Source organism: Chiroxiphia lanceolata, chromosome 1, assembly GCF_009829145.1.
Source record: "Chiroxiphia lanceolata isolate bChiLan1 chromosome 1, bChiLan1.pri, whole genome shotgun sequence".
Taxonomy (NCBI): domain Eukaryota; kingdom Metazoa; phylum Chordata; class Aves; order Passeriformes; family Pipridae; genus Chiroxiphia; species Chiroxiphia lanceolata.
In genome coordinates, this window is record NC_045637.1 from 147,934,896 (window position 1) to 147,955,476 (window position 20,581).

At 44.1% G+C, this 20,581-nt stretch overlaps 1 protein-coding gene across 1 annotated transcript; it reads right to left on the bottom strand.

Moving 5' to 3' along the window:
* Positions 1-2,216: 2,216 nt before the first annotated feature.
* INSIG1 (insulin induced gene 1) lies at positions 2,217-12,797 on the bottom strand. Its single transcript, XM_032699255.1, has 6 exons — positions 12,664-12,797; positions 11,958-12,385; positions 9,253-9,377; positions 8,440-8,606; positions 7,874-7,973; positions 2,217-4,627 (listed from the first exon to the last, which is right to left on the bottom strand). Exons 2-6 carry the CDS (start codon positions 12,367-12,369, stop codon positions 4,598-4,600), a joined length of 834 nt encoding a protein of 277 aa, XP_032555146.1. The 5' UTR covers positions 12,370-12,385; positions 12,664-12,797; the 3' UTR covers positions 2,217-4,597.
* Positions 12,798-20,581: the final 7,784 nt, after the last annotated feature.

Consider the following 20,581-nt stretch of genomic DNA (forward strand, 5'->3'; position numbering starts at 1 on the left):
TCCAAATTGCTCGTCCCATTTTTATAAAAAAGAGTGGTTTAAATTTTTGAACAGGTGAAACATTGCAGTGTTAGAAAACTTGGACCACTTTTCAAAGGTCAGAATCAAACCAATGCATTTCAAGGTGGTAACAAGTGTTCCAGCTGACCCAGACTTTGTGTTTGGTGGTCTTGTCTTCATGCCAAAGAAAAAAAAAGAGGATCTGGTCTTGTGTTTACTGCAGTCAGTGGCGGATGTCCCACAGCCATCTCTAATGGAAGATTTTCGTCATCGCTGGAAGACATGAACAAAAAGTGCCTTGTTTGGGCAGTTTCCCTCACATACGTGCAGCCTGTGGTGACAAGGAGCTACATGAACCCACAAAACCCCACATCATGGGCCAGAGCTGTTAGAGCTACTTTTGGCGGCTTTTGACTAGTTAGAAACCAAATAATCAACAAAAACAATACTCAACATCTATTGCTTTGGGGAGGAGGAAGCTTGGAGCACCCCTGGAGCAGCCACAGGAGTTGTCCTCCCCATCCCAGCCCCAAACCATGACAGGTTGGCAAAAGGGATATTTGCCTGGCTGCCACAGGGAGGCAAATACCAGCTACTGAGCTGGGAGAAAATGATGTAGCTGTGTTTAATTTCTGCTGATTTGTAGCCGATGTGTTAATTCTTAAGAAACACACCAAGTTTATGTAATCTCTGTAGCACTTCCCTGATATTTAATAAAACAATGTAATAGCACTCAAGCTACTTTATACACAAACAAGACTTAATGGAATAGGGAAAACGTGATCGGCAGATGGAGAAAAAAAATTCACTGAGTAAAACTCAGAGAAGCTCTGACCCTTTATGAGTTTTTGGGCACTAATGCATTATGTATAGAAATCATCATATGTACTTTGAACTCTGTGTTTGAAAGTTAACCAGAGCAGGCCAGAAGCATCATCACAATCTACAGACTTTGTTATCACACAGGCAGGCACGAGGACTGTGGCTTTATTGCACATGCAATTCACCTGTCCCCATTTGCAGCCCATGAAGACAGAACATTATCACTGCACAAGGGAAGGACTTAAATGCAGGAAGATGACTCCAAACTAGGTACTGCCAGCTCATGTGGTATTCCATTGCCCAGAGAAATCACCACCACATATAGGTACCTTTCTTGACCTTTTAGCTGGAAGAACCCAATCACCCACACCCCTCAATGGTTTCCAAGATAGGGCCCTCAATATGCTCTTGCATATATGCTTTGTTCAATTAGTCCAGCATGTAATGCTTTGTTCTCATGAATTTTGGAGTTACTCTGATGCGCAGTAAGGCAATTGAGACTTAATTTCATTATTCATCTCAATATGTTCCTGCTGCATTCAGAGAGCAGACCATGGGCCCTCCTGTGGCTAATTTAGCACCTGCAAATCCCCACGCCTAAAACCAGAGGCTGCACAACCCACCAAATGGAGCTGCAGGACTATGCACATGTCAAATCATCCCTGTTGCTGGGAAGAATGTTTTGCTTTTTTCCCTTTAGAAACTTTGTACACCCGTTCCTGTCTCAAAAGGAACACTATCATGCCCCAGTTCTCCGAGACCAGGCTGAATCCCACAATTCATTTATTTTTTAATAAATATATATTGAATTCCTTTTGACAAAATTTGAGTGGAGTTTCAGGGAAGCAATGCACCTGGAGAATGTGGGTCATCCTCAGGTTTGGAGCTGTTAGCTCCTCAGCTGCTACAGAGCAGGAACTGAATTTAAGCAAATGCAGCCCACTTAAGCTAAAATAGTTAAGAAGCTCTTAATGAAGCTTTCTTCAGCTAAGCCAGCAGAAAATATATCAAAAAGCCATTCTACTGTTTCCACTGAAAATACAGCAACTTCTAGAAGCCCAAAATAGACACTTAAGTGCAGCAAAACTGAAGAGTTTTGGTCTAAATTTGGAAGCTGCTGTTAGAATTTCTTAGCCTTTTCAGCTGTGCTTTACTCATTCTTAGCTTGCACTCACATTTTAGTAACCGCTGCTGCAGATAACCAAACCACAAAAGGAATGTGCATGTTTACCCTGCCCCCTCTATATTTTGTTTCAGATTATGAATTTCAGCATTTTGGAAGACAGTGGTTGTAAGATTCTGTGCTTTAAGTCACAAAACCATAACACACTTATGTTGCTTTCCTGGTACAATAGCAAGACTGTTTTTCTTCTCAACTGTACAACCCAGGCTGAAGTTAATCTTGGCAAGTTCAGTTTAGGATTCTTTTTTTTTTTTTAAACCACTGCATATGCATGACTGAATATTTGTTATGCAACCATAACAACTGTCCTTTTCAAGAAAGATTCCTGCATAATGTGAGCACAGACAATCCAAGGCAAACATGACTTGATCGTAAAACTTTAATAGTAAAAAAAGTGTAAAACCAAACACACCGCTGAAAACTTATCAGTAAGAATGAGAATATAAGTGTTCAAATTCAGAATAGTGCAAGTTTTCTTCACTCCCCTCCCCACCTCTTCCAAACTTAAATCACTTTGGTTAACATACTCAGAAGTGTTGGCAAAAAATGAACTTTTGACTTACATTTTTGGCTGCGTTATTTTGACCATATACAGATTTAGTTTCAGTTTTTAGAAATAAATCTTAAATACTTCTCTATTAATCAAATATCCATAGAGATCACTGTCATCTTTACTTACATCTGGTTTTATAATATTTTGAGATTGGTTTAAAGGTGGTTACAAAACTGTCTCCCCAGCAGGTAGCATACTTCTTAAACAGTTGAGTTGAACCTGTTCGGATCTGGGGACCTAATTTCTTCAGGTACTTCTATAAAATTTGATGATTTATGTTTTGAACATTTGAGGAAGGATCTTAGACCAACTCAATTACTCTTGATTTACACCAAAGAAAGATTAGAATTAGGGTATGCTCTGTAGTATAGAGTTTGTGCTAAATTTTTCCTGCAAGCATTCCCTTAGAAGAGTGAAAACAGCCAGAGCAGCTATCTGGCCTTGACATCTGTTTTGATGGTTCAGTCTTTAACTGATGCCTCTAACTATAACTGAAGCCATGTAAGATTGGAAAAGAACACAAAAAAAAATTGCATAATACAAAAAGGCAATCCATAAAAGTTTACAAGTACGACATAAACACAAAATTGGAGTATTTCTATAAATTTGGGTTCAATGTAAGATACAACAAAACTAGCTTTACTAGTTAAATAAATTATTGCTCCATTTGACTCCATGCAGCATTGAAATGAACTCAGAACCCTTTTCTCTTTAATCTCTCATAAGAAATGATCGATATTGAAGAGAACATGAGGCTCAGACTTACTGTACATTGCACTTCAACTTTTAAGACCTAATACTTGCTACTTAGGTCTCCTGTGGTCTAAGCTATCAAATGAATACGTTGTGCTCACCAGAACTATGTATTAAGAAACACCAAATGTTTAATGTAGTGACATAAGCACTTTTCGTTTTTAAGAAGGCAATCACAGATTGCAAGTTCTATAGGGTTGTATAAAAACAAGTAGTGATCTCTTTCAGAAACTGAACTGAGAAAACAAGCTGTTCGCTATTTTTCACATACAGTTTAAATCACATTTTAGGCCCAATTCTATTTCCAATCGTTTCAGTCAAAACCCTGACTCAGACTGAAGATCAAGGACAGCTCTAGGAGGAAATGGCAAATCCAACAGTTGGGGGTCACACAATGCATGTTTTTTCAGTGACACGAGACATTTGAGATACCCAAGACCTCCTTTGGTGAGATACTGAAGTATGTGTCTAATATTAAGCAGGAGTACTCAAACACACTTAGATATCTTACTGAACGAGGGCCAGAACTTGATTCTTGCAAATCTAACTGCAAGCTTCAGAAATAATGAAATTTCCAGTCGGAATCTCCTGATAAAAGTTCACGTTTGAACAAGATTGTCTCCTGTGTTCACCCATCATACTGAAGTAATTTAGAAATTCCAAACTAAGACTTCCAACCTTTCATCCCTCCAACCCTCTCCACTGTCAAAGACAGAAACTTAATGCAGCATTACAAGTAAGGGCATGATTCCTTCATAAGACTCCTAAAAGCATTAGTGCAGTGCCTTTAATCTGTTTTGATCACTCTTATTTTTAAACAACCCTATTTTTTAAAGATTTGGATAAATACTATTCCTATTAAACCATACTTCATCATTGTTAAGCACCATCGATCTACTTCCTTTGGGCACTGATACAAGAGCTTGTAATTAAATTTCAGTTTCAAGGCTTTAAAATACGGCAGCTGATTCAATAACTTACATCGGAATCTAATACTTGGAAAACTGCCACTTAGCCTGAACAGTTGTATGAAACTTGGTGTTAAACTCTTCCAGAGAACAGCCATATGCAAATGCTTATGTGGTAAATCAGGGTAAGATTTCAAGATAAGCAGTTAATTTCACTTGGCTATTCTAAGAGTGGATTAATATTTTTTTTTTCCACAAGTCATTTGTGCAGTGAGCCCATAAAGAGATTATTTTTTCTAAATAATCTTCAGTTTTAAACAGGAACACATCTTCGTAATGTTGCTTCCACGCTGGCACCGTGCTCTCTTCTTCAAAGATTTAGTCATTGTGTGGTTTCTCTGGAATACCCTACGGATAAAAAACATCAAACACATATTATGTTTTAATGCCATCTGGTAAGTGACTACATTATGCAGTATTTTCAATCATTAAATGGTCAACTAACTTCACTTAAGTTGACAACGACCTAGACATGGCTTCTTATAAAAGCTAAATGAGGACTGTGGACAAAAAAAAAAATCACTATGGGTGTTTGTTGCCTCAGTTAGTGCATCTGAAAAACCCATCTACCAATTGCACTGCTTTTTATAAGACTTTGTTATCTTTCCTCTCTATCTCAGTTTATTTATTAGCAGAAGGTACACAGTGCTTCACTTACTTGACACTAATTCAGTTTTAACAGCCCTTTTCTTTTTTAAACTGTCTTCAACTGTAATTACATTATTTTCCAATCAAAACCTGGTATCAGAGACTTACTCATTTCCTCCTAAGTCCCTTTTCTAGTATGAAACCCTGTAGTGAATGTCAGTGTGAGGAATTCACCCAACTTTTCTTTAAAACAAAGCTTGTAACATGTTCTTCTCTTTCTAAGGTCAAAATGCAAATGTGTTTGCAAGTACTGAATGCATTCTCAGTCCTGCAGCCTCCAGCACCAGCAAACAATACATATTTGTGAGGTCCAAGTTCTGAACACAACCCTCGCTCGCCAGATGCCGAGAATGGTGGTTTCAGCTCTAAATGAAGTGCTGCCATCCATTTAACCCAGCTGATGAGCACTGACTGAGCAATTTTAGGTGTAATAATCAGCAGACAGAGCTGATGGCAGCAGCAGCAGCAGCAGCAGCAGCTTCATGTCTTCCTTTGCTATAAAGGCTATTACAAGGAAACTTTGGCTTTCATCCGCAAGCTGATAGCAAAAAAACCCAACAAAACAAACAACCCCCAAAAGTCTCTGCTACCAGCAGGTTTGCTTAAAGGTTACACTGCACTTCATAGTACATATGAGCTCACTTGAAATCCAGTGACTGAAAAGCAGCAAGCATCTCCCAGTTACTGTCTATCAGCATGGGAGGAGACATCTCATGGACACTTCTAATTTTACTTTCAATTTCTTTTCTAACTGCAAAAGCTAAACAGGGGCTGAGGAAGAAGCAAGGCAACTTTACTCCACTAATTTCCACAGGTGCCACCTTCTCCTCTAGACAGGCCCAGAAAATATCTGCTGTTTGATCAGCAACTGTCACAGGCAGCAAACAGCTCAGGGGCCACAGGAGAATACAGCTACAGAAATAACTGTTTTATTCAAGTATGGTTTAAAAAATGCTATATTCCATCTTCTTGCCACATCCACAATGACAAAATAGACTGATGCTTTTCAGTTCTCTCTATAGAAGAAAGATGTGGTTGACTGAGTTTTAGACCCTACTTCAGAAGTCAAATGCTTTGAATTCCAGCACTGAATGCTTCATAGTGACTTGCAGAAGTTTTCCTATGAAAATGTTGGGCTTCACCAAGTTCTTCCAGACTAAGTAATAGTAGTGTAAATCACAGTAAAGGGACTTCTAAATAATCAGAATAAAAAGCTTTGCCTTTCCAACTTCCCTCTTTCTTTATAAGGAAGATGACAAGACTGACAGGAAAGCTGCAGGCAGCAGCCAGTATGATTTTAACTACATTCAGGTGAGATGCCAGGTGAAAAGAAGTCAAAAGGAAAAAAAAAAACCACAAGGAGTTCTATGTGCCTGAATTTATTTTAGCTCTTACTCCTTTCAGGATCCCTTCTTTGCTTTCTAACAGAAGCAGGAGAGCCAATGGAAGCACTGCATATGCCCATGTGAAATATAGAACTGCAGCATAAAACAGACTATAATTTTATTTTGAGACTCTGCTGCAATAGCAAAGCTTCAATAGAATTAAATTAATATATGTTTTTCACTTGATATGAGAGGCAAATTTAAAAAGAGAAATTATACCCTCTTTCCCCCCCATACACGTAGTCCTAAGAAAAAAAAAGTGCAGGTAGTTTGCACCAGCGGGATTTGAAGGGGCAGTAGTGAGCTTGTGTTTTAAAGAACCTCAGAGCAAACCAAATTGACTGTGAAGTTAAGATGGTGACCACAGTCCCAGGAAATCTGTAACTTGACACCAAGTCCTCAGGAAAGAAAAACCTCAAGAAGAGGAGTGGATTTTCCCCATGCCTTTTTCTTTTCCTTAAGCAGCCTTTTCTACCAGAGGTTACTGTGGGTTTAGTGTAAATGAGAATCAATACTAAAGAAATCGATATTTAATGTTAGCCAGGGCTGGTCAGGGAACGTGACCCTCTTGCCCAGCTTGTCTGCAGGCCTGTCCTTCTGCAGTGTCCAGTTCAGGCCATCCACACTAGAAGTACATCAGCAGCCATCCACTGGATCAGCCAGGCCAGGCAGAAGGGACAGAAAGACAGCTAATTTTAGACTAATATTTTTACTCGCTCATGGCTCTGTCCCAAAAAGCAGCTCTCCCCCTTACTAAGCAGTTCAGAGACTAGTATTTCAGGAACTCCCAAGTCTACAGATGCCCTTCCTGCATTAAAAATTGAAGCCACCTAAACCACAGCAGCCTTAGAAAAGCTAAACACTTGAAGGATATTTTCCAGGATACAGGACTTGTGTAGCAAAGAAGACAGAAGTTAAATCAATGCAATATTAATTAATACTGTCCATCAGTGTCAGAATACTTTTCACAACCAAGCCTTAGACTGATGTGCAAACACACAGCCAGGTTGACTCTTCAGTATGCCACAAGGAAATAATTACTTGAGAACCTAGCAAACAAGATAGTAATTTATATTATCCCATATATAGAGTGATACTTTAACTACATCTTAAGTGACCAGCAACAGAATATTTGATTATAGAGTGGTGGAACTGAATGCCATATAGAGACATTTCCTTTCATTTCTGTAACAAAAACAATTTAGTACATAAATAATTAGAGAAAATCCATCTGTGCCCCAGTTTTCTAGCTACCTTAGATGTTAATTCTAAGTACTGATGGAACAGGAGCGATTATCAGCAGAAGCCATGTACTGATTCCAATCTTAATTAGGCTGTTACTGGAAAAAGTTAAATAAAACAGATACTCAACCACTTACTAAGACAATACCTACTCTACTGGCAACACAGGTTGTCTGCTTACAGTTCAGCTCTTTAAAATATATCTATTTAACTCTGTCAGTCTGTGAGTCATACCCTTAAAGGCATAGTTTATTCTTGGACTAACAACAATGGAAGATATTTGGATTGTTAAAGAAACTATTAATTATACAGTAATTACCATAGCCAGCTGGCGTCCTATGTTTCCTACAGTCACACCTCCTGAGAAAAATATACATGGAAGCCAAGAACGGATGTAAAGAAAATCTGGAGATGTATACCTAGTAAACAAAAGGAAATAAGTTAGAGAAAAGTGATTTTCATCACCTTACACACTGTTAATAAGATGCTATAGAATTCTCTCACTAGGCTGAAACAAAAAGGCAGTAACAGAGAAAAGGAAGCAAGGAGACCAAATTAAGTCTGTTAACTTTGTAAGATTCTAAACCTCCACGTCCTGACCAGCAAAGCTTAGAAATTCACTCTCCTGAGAGCCAGGAGAAGTTCAGTTTGCTGAGCTGTTACCATTTCAACATACATCCCAATTTGTCTGCTCCCCACCTCCCACCCCCAGTTCCCAATCTTATCATCTGGAATAACTGGACAATTAGCAGCCTCAGACAAACAAAATGTCTAATAACAATAATGATGTGCCAAATATGTTAATAACTAACTTCCAGTGCATGTGCACCTACGTTTCTACTTAAGACATGAGAGTAAAACCAGTATTTTAGAAGTATAACTTACTGATAGACACCATTATATACAAGGAACTGGGTTATCAGGGTTGCTACAAAGGCTATTGTAATTCCAAGTCCAAGACCACTTCTGGAACGATCAAATGTCCACCAAAGACCCAGTGATAAGGCTGCCAGAGTCAGGGACAGCTGGACGTTGTTTGCAAAGTCTAGTTTCTGGAAAAAGATGTTAAGGACAATCTTTTGAAGTCTGCAGACATCCTGCTGCTGACACTGATCAAGGGAGAACTCAAACTGGAAGTGAGCATGATTCTCTGTCTTTAAATACAATATATTCAGGATTTGGTTTTCAGACCTGCCAAGCAATCATAGCTCTTGACTTTGACTGGATCGTGAATGCAAAGTCAATATCAATTTTTGTCACACTGAGCATCTAAAGAATATACTATATAGTAATATATTTAACTTCTATGGATTTTTGTCTCAAGTAATTCAGCTTTACGTTTTCTGCTCAGACCATCACAACACATTACTCAGTGCTTCTCACTAGTACATCACCAGTTAATTGTGTTAACTATTAGATGCAGGCAACAAACAGATTAAAATAACACAACTTACACTGTTATGCTTGTAGTTAAACCAGACATACTATAATGTCCATCCCTCTACCCTCCCAGAACTCCCACCAACTACTTTAAATGAACTGTGTTATATATCTTACAGTAATTACTGCAGGGTACAGCAGGTCTCACAGAACTTTGCCAGTAGCAGCACCATCCTTACCTTAGTAATTCCCCCAGACACTGTTTCATGACAACAGGCTAAGCACATGGAGCAACAATGAACATTGTCTCAAGGATACAGCACTGGCGTGGTTGATGCCAACGAAAACCGCGATGCACCGCATGACACTGGCCCACTCCCGCTTGAATTTGTGTGGCTCCCCGAGGTGGCTGTCAATGCAGGGGTACAGCAGGCCAACGACAGCTGCAAGAGAAGCAACACCACTTGCACTAACTGTTGTACAGTGGTTACTCCAATGTTATCAAATATTAGCTCGGCAAATAAGTGCCTGAGAAAGCTGTGAGCTGCTTATCACACTACTGTAAGCATGACGAAGAAAATACAATTATTACCCTCACTTTCTACTTTAGAAAAGAAAAACAAACCACCCAGTGTTAAGGTATCCGACTTGAAGCAATTTTTCTCCAAAGAGATTTATCATTTGACATCCCGAGCAAACGCTTGTACCAATAAAAACCAAAGCATAACGAAAGCTTAATTACAGCGAGGACTGGAATATGTGTTCATTGCTCACGTGCAGGGCAGACAGTTTTATGAACATGACTCATCAGCTGTGAATCAGGTCCTGAATTAAATATTTGCCTGGACTTAAAAAGTTTCTCGGCAGAGCTGCTTTCTCTCCTTCTGCTGCGTTGTAAGTCAGCCTATGCTTCTCTCTAGGTCACATGAATTTTGATACCAAATAGATGCAGAGCTGAACTTAAAGAAGCACCTGCCCTCAGTCGTATTTATGCCACGGAAAAATAACTACTCATACTATTAATCGCACAAAGTTTGTATCATCACATAGCATTTTCTCGGCCTTATCAATCTGCAAATTGGTTGCAGAAGAAAAACATAGGCTTGTGTTAGCTCAGTTGCTATCACAAACACTAGAGGAGCTCCATTCCTCCAAGACTTGCAAGTCTTATTGCCAACTCCAGGGTTAGACACGACGCTTTTATTGTGTGTTAACTCCTATGTTTATTCATTTCTTTTCCTACCCTCTTTTTTTTAATCCCTTAAACTCCTAAGAGGAATAACTTCTATGTTAAGAAGGCTACAAAACATATTATTCCAAGACAGACATATGATCTAATGCTGACACAGTTTCATTATTCTGATGCCAGCTACCAGGACTTTTGCCTTATGATAACAGCTAAATTCCAAAGTTTAATCCAGCTGTGACAGAACTGTGAGAACTCTCACTGGAGCATATCCCACAGCATCCCTTTTATTACACAGTTTATCATTCATTCAAGTTTACAGTTTATCATTCTTACTCCCTTACTATGCGATACAAATTAGCATCACATGACAACGTCACTGCATTAAAATAAAAACCAACCATGCAAGAGTTGTTTAAAGTACCTTCAATGCAAGTTAAAAACTATCACAGTGTCCTAAAACTTAACTCATTTTTAATCCCTCAACCCTTTGTCAAAACCTTGTTTTGACACGGCTGGGAGGGGGTTATGAACACTAATCCACCAGGTAAGTGCCCGCTGCTGCTACAACTGCAGCGTAGCCCAGGTCTTCTGTGGGATTTTGCCCGTCAGTGGGTAAGGGTGGGCAAGGGACAGGCAGGTGACAGGGGCTTGTGACACAGAGAGCGGGCAAAGGACAGGCAGGTGACAGGCAGGTGGCAGGCAGGTGGCAGGGGACAGGCAGGTGACTGGGGCAGTGGGCAAGGGGCAGGTGACAGGCATCAGGAAAGGGGCAGGCTGGTGACAGGGGACAAGCCCTTAAGGGGGGGAGCAGACAAAGGACAGGCTGGTGACAGGCAGGTGGCAGAGGACAGGCAGGGGACAGGGGCAGAGGACAGGAGCAGCAGGCAGGGGAAAAACAGGTGACTGGGGCATCAGGCAAGAGGCAAGGAGGTGACTGAGGCAGTGGGCAAAGGGCAGTGGACAGGCAAGTGACAGCCGGTGACAGGGGCACCAGGCAAGGGGCAGGCTGGTGACAGAACAGGTAGGGGACAGGGGCAGGGGAGAGGCAGGGGGCAGGAGCAGCGAGCAGGGGAAAGTCAGGGGACTGGGTCATCAGGGAAGGTGACAGGGCCAGTGGGCAGGCAGGTGACTGGGGCAGCGGGAAAGGGGCAGTGGACAGGTAGGTGATGGGACAGGTGACTGGGGCAGGGACATCAGGCAAGGGGCAGGCCGCTGACAGGCCGGTGACCGGGGGGAGCGAGGGGCAGACAAGGGACAGGCAGGTGACCGGGGCCAGTGACAGGGGCCAGGCCAGTGACAGGCCCGGCCCGCGCGCCCCGCACGTGACTTCCTTGTTTTGGGCCCGGCCCGTGGCCAGTTCCCGCACGCAGCCAATGGCGCGCGCCGCCCGCCGCTCACCAGTTCCGCGGCAGCCAATGGGCGGCGGGGGGCGGGGCCACCGCGCGCGCTCGCGCCCGGCGCGGGGCGGGGGCAGCGCGGGAAATCCCGCGGCCGGTCCCGGTGTCAGTCCCGGTGTCACCCCCGCACCCCGGCCCCGAGCCCCCCCTCCCCGCGCTTCCCGCCGGGAAGAACGCGCCTTGCCCACGCTCAGAGAGCACCGGCTCAAAAAGATAGCCTTGGGACGCGCGGAAAGGCGCGGGCGGCTCTCGCGAGTGGAAAAAGCGGGGCGCGCATCCTTCCGAAAAGCCGGAGTTCGCATCGCTCGCCGCGCGATGGAAGCGCTTGGGGTCCAACGCGCGCACGGGTCACGCGTTAAGCCCCACCGCCTCTCCTCCGCCACGGGATAAGGAAAAAGAGAGAAAAAAAAAATCACCCGTGGAAGTCAGCAACTCACCTGCTGCTGTGCCGCAGCACGGGGGCACCCACCAGGCGGAGGAGAAGAGCGTGGAAATCACTTCGTCAGGGAACAGAGTCACATTGCGCTGGATCTGCAGCAAGTTCAGCACCAGGGCCATGAAAGCACCCACGACGAAGAGCACCACGCTCCTCTGCACCAGGTGCTGACTCCAGTTCAAGGTGCTGCTGCTGCTGCTGGTGCTGCTGGCGCTGGAGGTGCTGCTGGCGCTGGAGGTGCTGGGGCTGCGAGCTCCGCGACCCACCATCGCTACCGAGGGGCTGGACACAGAGGAGCTCAGCATCTCGCCCACCTTGGCGGCCAGTCCCGCTGCCGTGCCCCCCAGCTGAGTCCTGTGCCTTCCCCTGGCAGTGCAGGAACAGCTCCAGGCGCAGCTCTCCAACCTGGGCATTGGCTTCACCGGGGTCCTGAAAACACAACGCACAGGCACACGCTAGTAAAGCCCCTAAACAACGGGTCAGGCCGGCGCCTCCTCCAGCACCCACCGGGCTCCAGAGAGGATGCGGGGTGACCTGACACAGCCGAGCGGCCCCGGGGCTGCACTGCCTCGGCCCCACGGGAGGACAGGGCCACGGACCCGCGCTGCCCCTGTCCCGCGGGGAAGGGCTTCGCTTCCCTCCCCGGGCCCGTCAAATCTCAGCCCCCGCGCCCATCCTCTCCCTCCGGGGCCGCGGGTACCGCTCACCTCAGGGAAGGGGCTGCGCGGCCGCTGCTCCGCCGCCTCCCTGCCGGCCGCCCGCCGCCGGCCCGCGCCCCGGGGGAGGTTTATAAGCGCCGAGCCGCGGATGTCACGTTACCCGCGGCCGACCTACCCGCGGCCGGAGGCAGCGCCGGTCCCGCCGCTCCGCTCGGCGCCGCCGCCCCGCCCGTGCCCTCCCCGCCGGGCGGGGCGATCGCGGGGCGCGGGAGCCGCCGCGCCAGCCCCGGGCGGCCGCGGCCCGGCTCGGGTGAGGCGGCGCAGCCAATGGAGCCCGGGCGGATGATATGACGTGCGGGACACACCACCCGCCTCCCGGCACGGCCTCAGCCCGCCCGCTCCGCCCGCACCGCGGACACCGCGCGGCACCGTCCGCGCCCGCGGGGCCGCGGCCGGAGCGCGCCGCCTCCTCCGGGTGATGGAGAGATGGGAGATGCTGGTGGCGGTGAAGGAGAATGTGTCACACAGTCGTAGAATCGTCAAGGTTGGAGGAGACCTTTAAGGTCGTCGAGTCCAACCGTCAACTCTGCGCCCCTACTGTGGTCCCTAAACCACTAAACCACATCACCCAAACGCCTCTTGAACACCTCCAGAGCTGATGATTCCACCACCTCCCTGGACGACCTATTCCAGTGCCAGATCGCCCTGATTTTTTTCCCCCCTTAGTATCTAATCTGAATTTCCCACGTCTCGGTTTAAGGCCATGTCAGTGGCCCTCACAGCCCAGCCCTCGTCTGCTCACCCAGTCCACCACTTGTCCCCTTGGGTGATGGCAGTTAGCCACGGGGAAGGCTGAAGATGTCTGCTGCAGCATCTCCTGAAGATGAAGGGATCAGTGGTCCCTGTCATCACTCTAAAATGATGGTATAAGGGGATCCCACCAAGCCCGTGACTGTGTATAAAGATGGTGCCAAACCCAGACACTGCATCAGCAACCAGCCATGGAGTGCCTGGCAGATCCCATACTCCTGACTGTTCCCTGACAGCCTGAGCAGCTGCTCTGCAGACACTGACAAAGCCCGAGTCATGATGCTCCCAGGCTAAAATCATGAAAACCCAGTTAAATGTGAGTTTACTCTCTAGACTCCACAAGGGTATGAGAAGTGGCTGAGCAGAGATCATTAACTGTGAGCTGTACATCATGTTAGAGTTCAGCACCAAAAGTTGAGCACATGGAGCAGGACTCAACTGCCGGGCTTCCTATTTAAGACTCCTGTTCTCCAGGACACATTGGAGGCTGGCGTATGCAGTAGGAATAACTGGATTTCTTGTTTAATTAGTTGGCCTCAATGGAGTCAGCAGGTCTTCATGTGAGGTATGCCCTCTTTACACTTGGAAGGAATATAGGACCCAATGGCTTCCCAAGCGATGGCAGTGAAGATTTAAGAATAGTTGTTAGCCATGCCCATGATGGGCAGAATGATGGTCCAAGAAAATTCAGACCATCAGTATTCAATGGGGGTTCAAGGATAGTTCCAGTTGTCTTTCATCAACGTGTTAAACGTAGTGAATAAAAAATATGAAATCAATTATAGATATGGAAAGAGGCAGGTCTTCTCTGTATATCATAAAGAGTAAAATTAATCTGGGATATGTCTATCCCCTCTGATCTCTGCTCATTTTTAGCTGAGATGCAAAGAGTTAGCATATCTCACTCTGCTGAGCATTGTGCCTTTGAAAAAGTTACTCCTCTGTCTTGGTGATGGACAAATTGTTAGTGCCACTGCTGGAAGTGAGAGATGATGCCAACTGGGGTCAGCCCAGCCCTTTCTCACAGACTTTACTGCTGAACCAATATATATGTCCTCTGTACGTGGAATTGTAAATGTTCAGTTTCCACTGCTGTTTAGTGTACTGAAACAGCTTTTGGTTTTAGTTTCATATGCTAAAATTGTTTGAATTCTTCTGTCAGATTTTTTAAGACTTCATTTTTTTCCTGACTCAGTGGACCTGCACTATAAGTTTGAGTTAACTATTTTCAGGTAAAACAATCTTAATATATTGTCAGCTTTTTATGGGTTCCTCTGCAGAAACATTGTATTTGTTCCAGGAAATCACATACACACTTCCCGTCATGGTAACTGTGTTCGAGCTCTGAATTGACACAGGCAATTTATCTGCATCCCCAGACTGCTAAGCAACACCTTCAGCAAACTCTATATAAGGGCTAGAACTCATTCCCTGGGAAATTTTCCTTCTTGGTGAATCACTTTGAGATTTATCAGCAGGACTGTGGATCTGAGATAAAACAATCCATCTTTGTAGGAAATCTCTTTCTGGACTTGGCCTATGGGAAACAAATATAATTCATCCTTGCTTGTGCTACATCTCTGCTTTATTTGAAAAAATATTTTTCTGTATTTAAATTTTCCCCCTGAATCTTACCCATATTCTCAGTGTCTGGGCAGAGTTTACATTCCCTTGTGCTATGTCTGCTAGTTTTCTTTCCTGAAAGAACCTCTTAAGCATTGTTTTTTATCCTGTGTTTTTCCTTTCCTCGTGGGTATGTCTCTTTTGCATTACTTCCTGCAGCATATTTTATTCATTTTTTTTTTAATATTCATGATATCATGTGGCGGTGCCCTTCTTTCTTCCTGGCTTCTTTCAGACAGCAGAGACCAACTTCTGAGAGGGTAAAACTTGCTGCAGCTTTGCTAAAACCAGCTGAATCAATACAAATCTACGCTACTTGAGAAACTGGCCCTAAGCATGATTTCCCTGAAATTAGCTACTTAGAATAAAGGTTAAATGCCCCTTATGTTCGTGTTGCTTTACAGTTCTATTGCTTTACGTTTCTCTTTAGAATCCTAAAGAAGGTTAGGCCTCTGCATGCTTTGATTAATGCCTGAAATTTTATGCTTAACAGTTATTTCTGGAAAGACGCACTCACGTTTCTCTGTAAGATTAATGACATCGTTATTTTTATCTCATCCCTTAGCAAAGGCAGCAGAATCTCTAAGTACTCAGCATTGCTACTCATTACATAAATAAATAATTTCACCTGTTCTTTCACGCTTTCTATATTAAACTCTGTGATGTGCTGGAATCTGAAAATGTGTTTGCCTCACAAGGACTGTCTCATGGGCCTCTTATGTGGGAAGCTTAGGTTACTCGGACATTTTATTTTTCTCCCAACTTAAACCAGACCAAAAAATGAGCTGGCTGCTGATACAAGCTCAAAAGGCAGTGGTAGAGAATCAGAGACCAAGACCTGTTATATGCATAAAGCTGCTCTCCCTCTGCTTCACTGGAGGTTTCTTTTAATTTATTCACCATCAATACTTTCTCCTATTGATACAGAGAATAGAAATATTCCCAGTCATATGCTCAGCCTTAGTCTCCTGTGTCTCCATAGAGGGATTTAGTGAAAGGCATTGATTCCTGATGCCAACCCTATGTACAGGAACTCAAAAAGTCTTTTGACATCAGCTCGAGTTCTTTGCTTTGTCAGAGGCCTCCAGTGTAGTTTTATGAATTCTCAGGAACCTGCAGCAAAGCCTAGAGATCATAGAATCACATAGTGGCCTGGGTAGGAAGAGACCTTAAAGATCATCTAGTTCCAACCCCACTGCCATGGACAGGGACACCTTTCACTAGACCAGGTTGCTCAGAGCTCCATCCAAGCTGGCCTGGAACACTTCCAGGGATAGGGCGTCTACAGCTTCCCTGGGCAACCTGTTCCAGTGCCTCACCACCCTCACAGTAAAGAATTTCTTCCTAATATCTAATCCAAACCTACACTCAATCTGAAGCCATTCCTCCGTGACCTGTTACTAGACGACCTTGTAAATAGTCTCTCTCCATGTTTCTAGTTGGCTCCCTTCAGGTACTAGAAGGCTGTGATTAGGTCACCCTGAAGCCTTATCTCCTCCAGGCTGAACAATCCCAATTCTCTCAGCCTTTCCTTGTAGGAGAGGTGCTCCGTCCCTCTAATCATCTTGGTGGCCTCCTCCAGAATTGCTCCAACAATTGTCCTTCCTGTGCTGGGCACCCCAGAGCTGGATGCAGTGCTTCAGATGGGGTCTCACTGGAGTGGAGAATAGGGGCAGAATCCCCTTCTTGAACCTGCTGCCCATGCTGCTGTTGATACAGCCCAGAATACATGAGGTTTCTGGGCTGCTAGCACACATTGCTGACTCATGTCCAGCCTCTCATCCACCAGCACCCCCAAATCCTTCTTGGTAGGGCTGCTCTTGATCAGTTTATCCCCCAACCTGGATTGTTACTGGGGTTGCCCCAACCCAGGTGCAACACCCTGCACTTGGTCTCATTAAACCTCATGAGATTCCCATGGACCCACTTCCGGAGCCTGTGCAGGTCCCTCTGGATGGCATTCCATCCTTCAGGTGTGGCAACTGCACCACTCAGCTTGGTGTCATATGTAAACTCACTGAGAGTGCGCTCAGTCCCTTCCTCTATGTCTTTAATGAAGATATTAAATAACACTGGTCCCAGTGAGGACCCCTGAGACACATCACTTGTCACTGATGTCCTGGATCCTTCTCAGAGGTCAGTGTACCTCGGTGATGAATGGTGTATGCTGAGTTCTGTAGGGTAGTTCTGTGAGATTGCCCAAGTCCCAGTGCAGGAGCTCATTAAAAACTAAAAGGAGAAGGACAGGGAGTGATTACATGGTACAATAAGCAGAATGCGGAACGTACAAACTCTGAACAAGGCAAACCCAGGCCAGAACACTTCAGGCGTGTAAAACAAAGGGGAAAAACAAAGTGTGTTGGTGGTTAGTATATAATAATGTGAGTCATCCACAGTGAGCAGAGCTTAAAAACTTGGCTGTTTTTACATAATCTAAACTATAGCTGGAGTCTGAACATGGAAATTAAACCCTGAGATACCCTTAACAAAGCTCTGTCTTTGTGTAGTTAATAATATTGTAGTGGGAATAGGACAAAGGTTAATTGAAGTTTTTTTGTTTAGTTGCCGACATTTCTCTAGCTGCTTTTTTTTTAAACTAGAACAAAACAGAAAGAACAATTCCATGCAGGCTGCAGTCTTCAAATGTCTATAAATTCATGTAACAACTATCATATAATTAGCCACTCAGCATCCCACATGCAGCTGTGGGCACTGACTCACTGTCAATGAACCTCTGTCCAGACACAAAGGCAGCGCCTTTGCCTCGCTTTCAAATTCATTCATCACCATCGTTCTGCATATTTATGTAGCAGTGAGTTCAGTGAGTTCATACTGGATATTCAAGGTGGTGATTTGATCTAAATTCATGATGAAAAATACTATTTGTTAGTTATATTGTTGTTGAAAAAATTATTTCTTTGGTGATGACAGTAGGTTTGTGAGGCTGGCATGAGCAGCATTACTGAGGCAATCTGTTCTATCTGTGTTTAAAAATTGTTAAAATTCTAGTCTTTCTGTATTTGCATTTATACATTTATTTACACTATGTCCAGACCTTTAAAGATACTGGTCAGAAGTGATGCTTCCATCTGTTTTTCTTTTAACATTAGCTGTGACATAAAAAACAGGGCACTATAAAGAGCAGATTTCCTTGAGACTAAAATTATTGACTGTAATACCTTTGTAAACAAGTAGATACTCAATTGTCATCTGAGGGGATGGCCTGCATCTTATAATAGTACTCCAGGTCATGATAGACTAAAGAATAGATGAAATAAACAGAGGTATCATGATAAAAAAACAATCAGAAGAAACCACTGTCTTTTATATGCATTTATTTCTCAATGGAAACATTACTTGCATGGAGAAGAAAACTGAGTACATTTCTATCACCAATCCTTATAAAATACCCCTTTGCAAAAGAGCCCCTCCAAGGTGTATGTGCAAGCATGTCCAGGGTTGCTGCTAAGCTCAAATGGTTTTCACTTGTTTGGTGACTTGGATTCGGTTATTCCCATGTAGGATAAATAGGGACTTTCCTCAAGGATTGCATGGTGAACTGTCTTCCTCTTACATCCTTTTTCTTATAATACACAGTTTCAGCATTTTTTTCCCTCTTGTGATGGCGACCTTCCCAGTTACTCTTGTCATGTGTGCCTGAGGAAGATGCTTCTGGAATTCATATGCTGGCTTGTAGGGTTAACCATGAAGCCACCACAAATGAGTTACTCCCTCAGTACATGCTTTGAGCTTTAGATTTCATCGTGCTGCAGTTGGGGAGATGTGTAGTGACACTATCCTGTAGCTACAGGAATGAGTAGTTACAGAGGAGAGGAGGGAGTTCTGCAGCATCCTCATTTTCCAAGCCCTTCTCACCATGTCAGGAAGAAGGACTGTTCCCATCTAGGACTCCTGGCTGCAGCCTCCATGTCTGACAAGATAGCCAAGGTCTAAATCAGATCAGCAATCCTTGGCTCTTCCCTTTCTTCCCTGTCCTTACCGTGGTAATAACTATAAATAGCAGAGCTGTGGCTACCAGGAATAGACTCGGTATCACACACTCTGGTTATATCTGTACATCGTCATGTCCCTAGAGCTGTTGCTATTGTATGGAAAACACTTTCTTCCAGAGCTTTTCACATAGGATGACTCTGCCCAATTCACCTTGCTTTTTTTTTTAAAAAAAAAAAAGTCCATTAAGACATCTACAGCTCATCTGCCAGGACAATATTATGACTTCATGAAAAGTCAGTGGAGGTACCTCTTCCAGGCTGCACTCCTGAGAGCATGAACACAGAACACTCATCTTGCCATGATTTTTTTCTCCCATCATGCTGTAGAAATACATATTCAGAGATTTGTTTTGAGTTTGAGCAGGACACTGGGAAAAGATTTCCAGTGTAAAGCTCCCCATACAACTACGAGGTCCAACGCAGAGGAAAAACAACACTGAAGAGAGAACGTGCGCATGCACTAGTGCATGATGTGGTGTGGAAGTGTGGCTTCTATTAGTGCTGTAAACATTGCCACTTTTCAGACAGTATCTCAAGATTCTCATGTCAGTGATTACATCAGTGCTCTTAAATGCAGTTAACTGTACCTAGATGGGGAGAATTACTGTCAGGTTTCACATTGCCAAACTGAACTTCTAGTTTAAGAAGCGCAGCATATGGGGAGACTACAACTTTGCCTGGAGTGATACTTTAGAAACTGCTGAAGCTAGGTTGTGCTGAAAAATTGTATTTACTTAAAGCCAAACCCTTCAGCTTTTACTCATAAAAGGACACGCTTGTAATAGTGAGATCAGGCCACTTGCATGCAAGCTCAAAGGGCATAATTAAGGGCTAAGCTGTACTGACTTGACGCTAATGTAACTCTTGCTATCACTGTGCTGCAGGACTGGACCTTACACAGCAGTTTCAAATATGCCACTGTAAATTTTACTCTTTTTACAAATACTACTAACAGATTAAATCAAATACTAGGCTAGGATTCTGCAGATTTCGCCTTGTTAATGATCTGAGCTGCACACTACCAGCGTCACTTGCTTATCCAGGCTTATTTTGGGATGTTGCTTATGCAAAGTGCTGAAGGAGTTCAGAACACAAAGGAGAACAATGTGCATGGTTCAGGAACCTGCACCGTGCCCACTCCATTTGCTCACATTAACACCTGTAATGGAGGTGCTGAAGTTAGTAGCTGTTGCTTTCAGTTGCCCTTAAAACAGTACCTCCAGAGGCTGCTGAGATCCCAGTTTGTCTGGACGGGCCTTGGGAGGTGCCACTTTTCCTCTGATTGCAGCAAAAACTTCTGTTTTCTTTATTCGGAAGGAAGCGAAGTAGGATGGATTCAAGCTTTGAGGTCAGAGGGCAGTGATGTGTTTCTGCCCTGTTATCACATAGAATGGTTTATTGGTCCAGAACTCAGCCAGGTTTCACTGTTTGGCCAGGTTTGTTTGTGAATTGCCTCACGAGGTCAGGTGCTCATGACATTTGTAAAGATGAGGTTGGTGCCTTCATGCCTATTGCAGAGG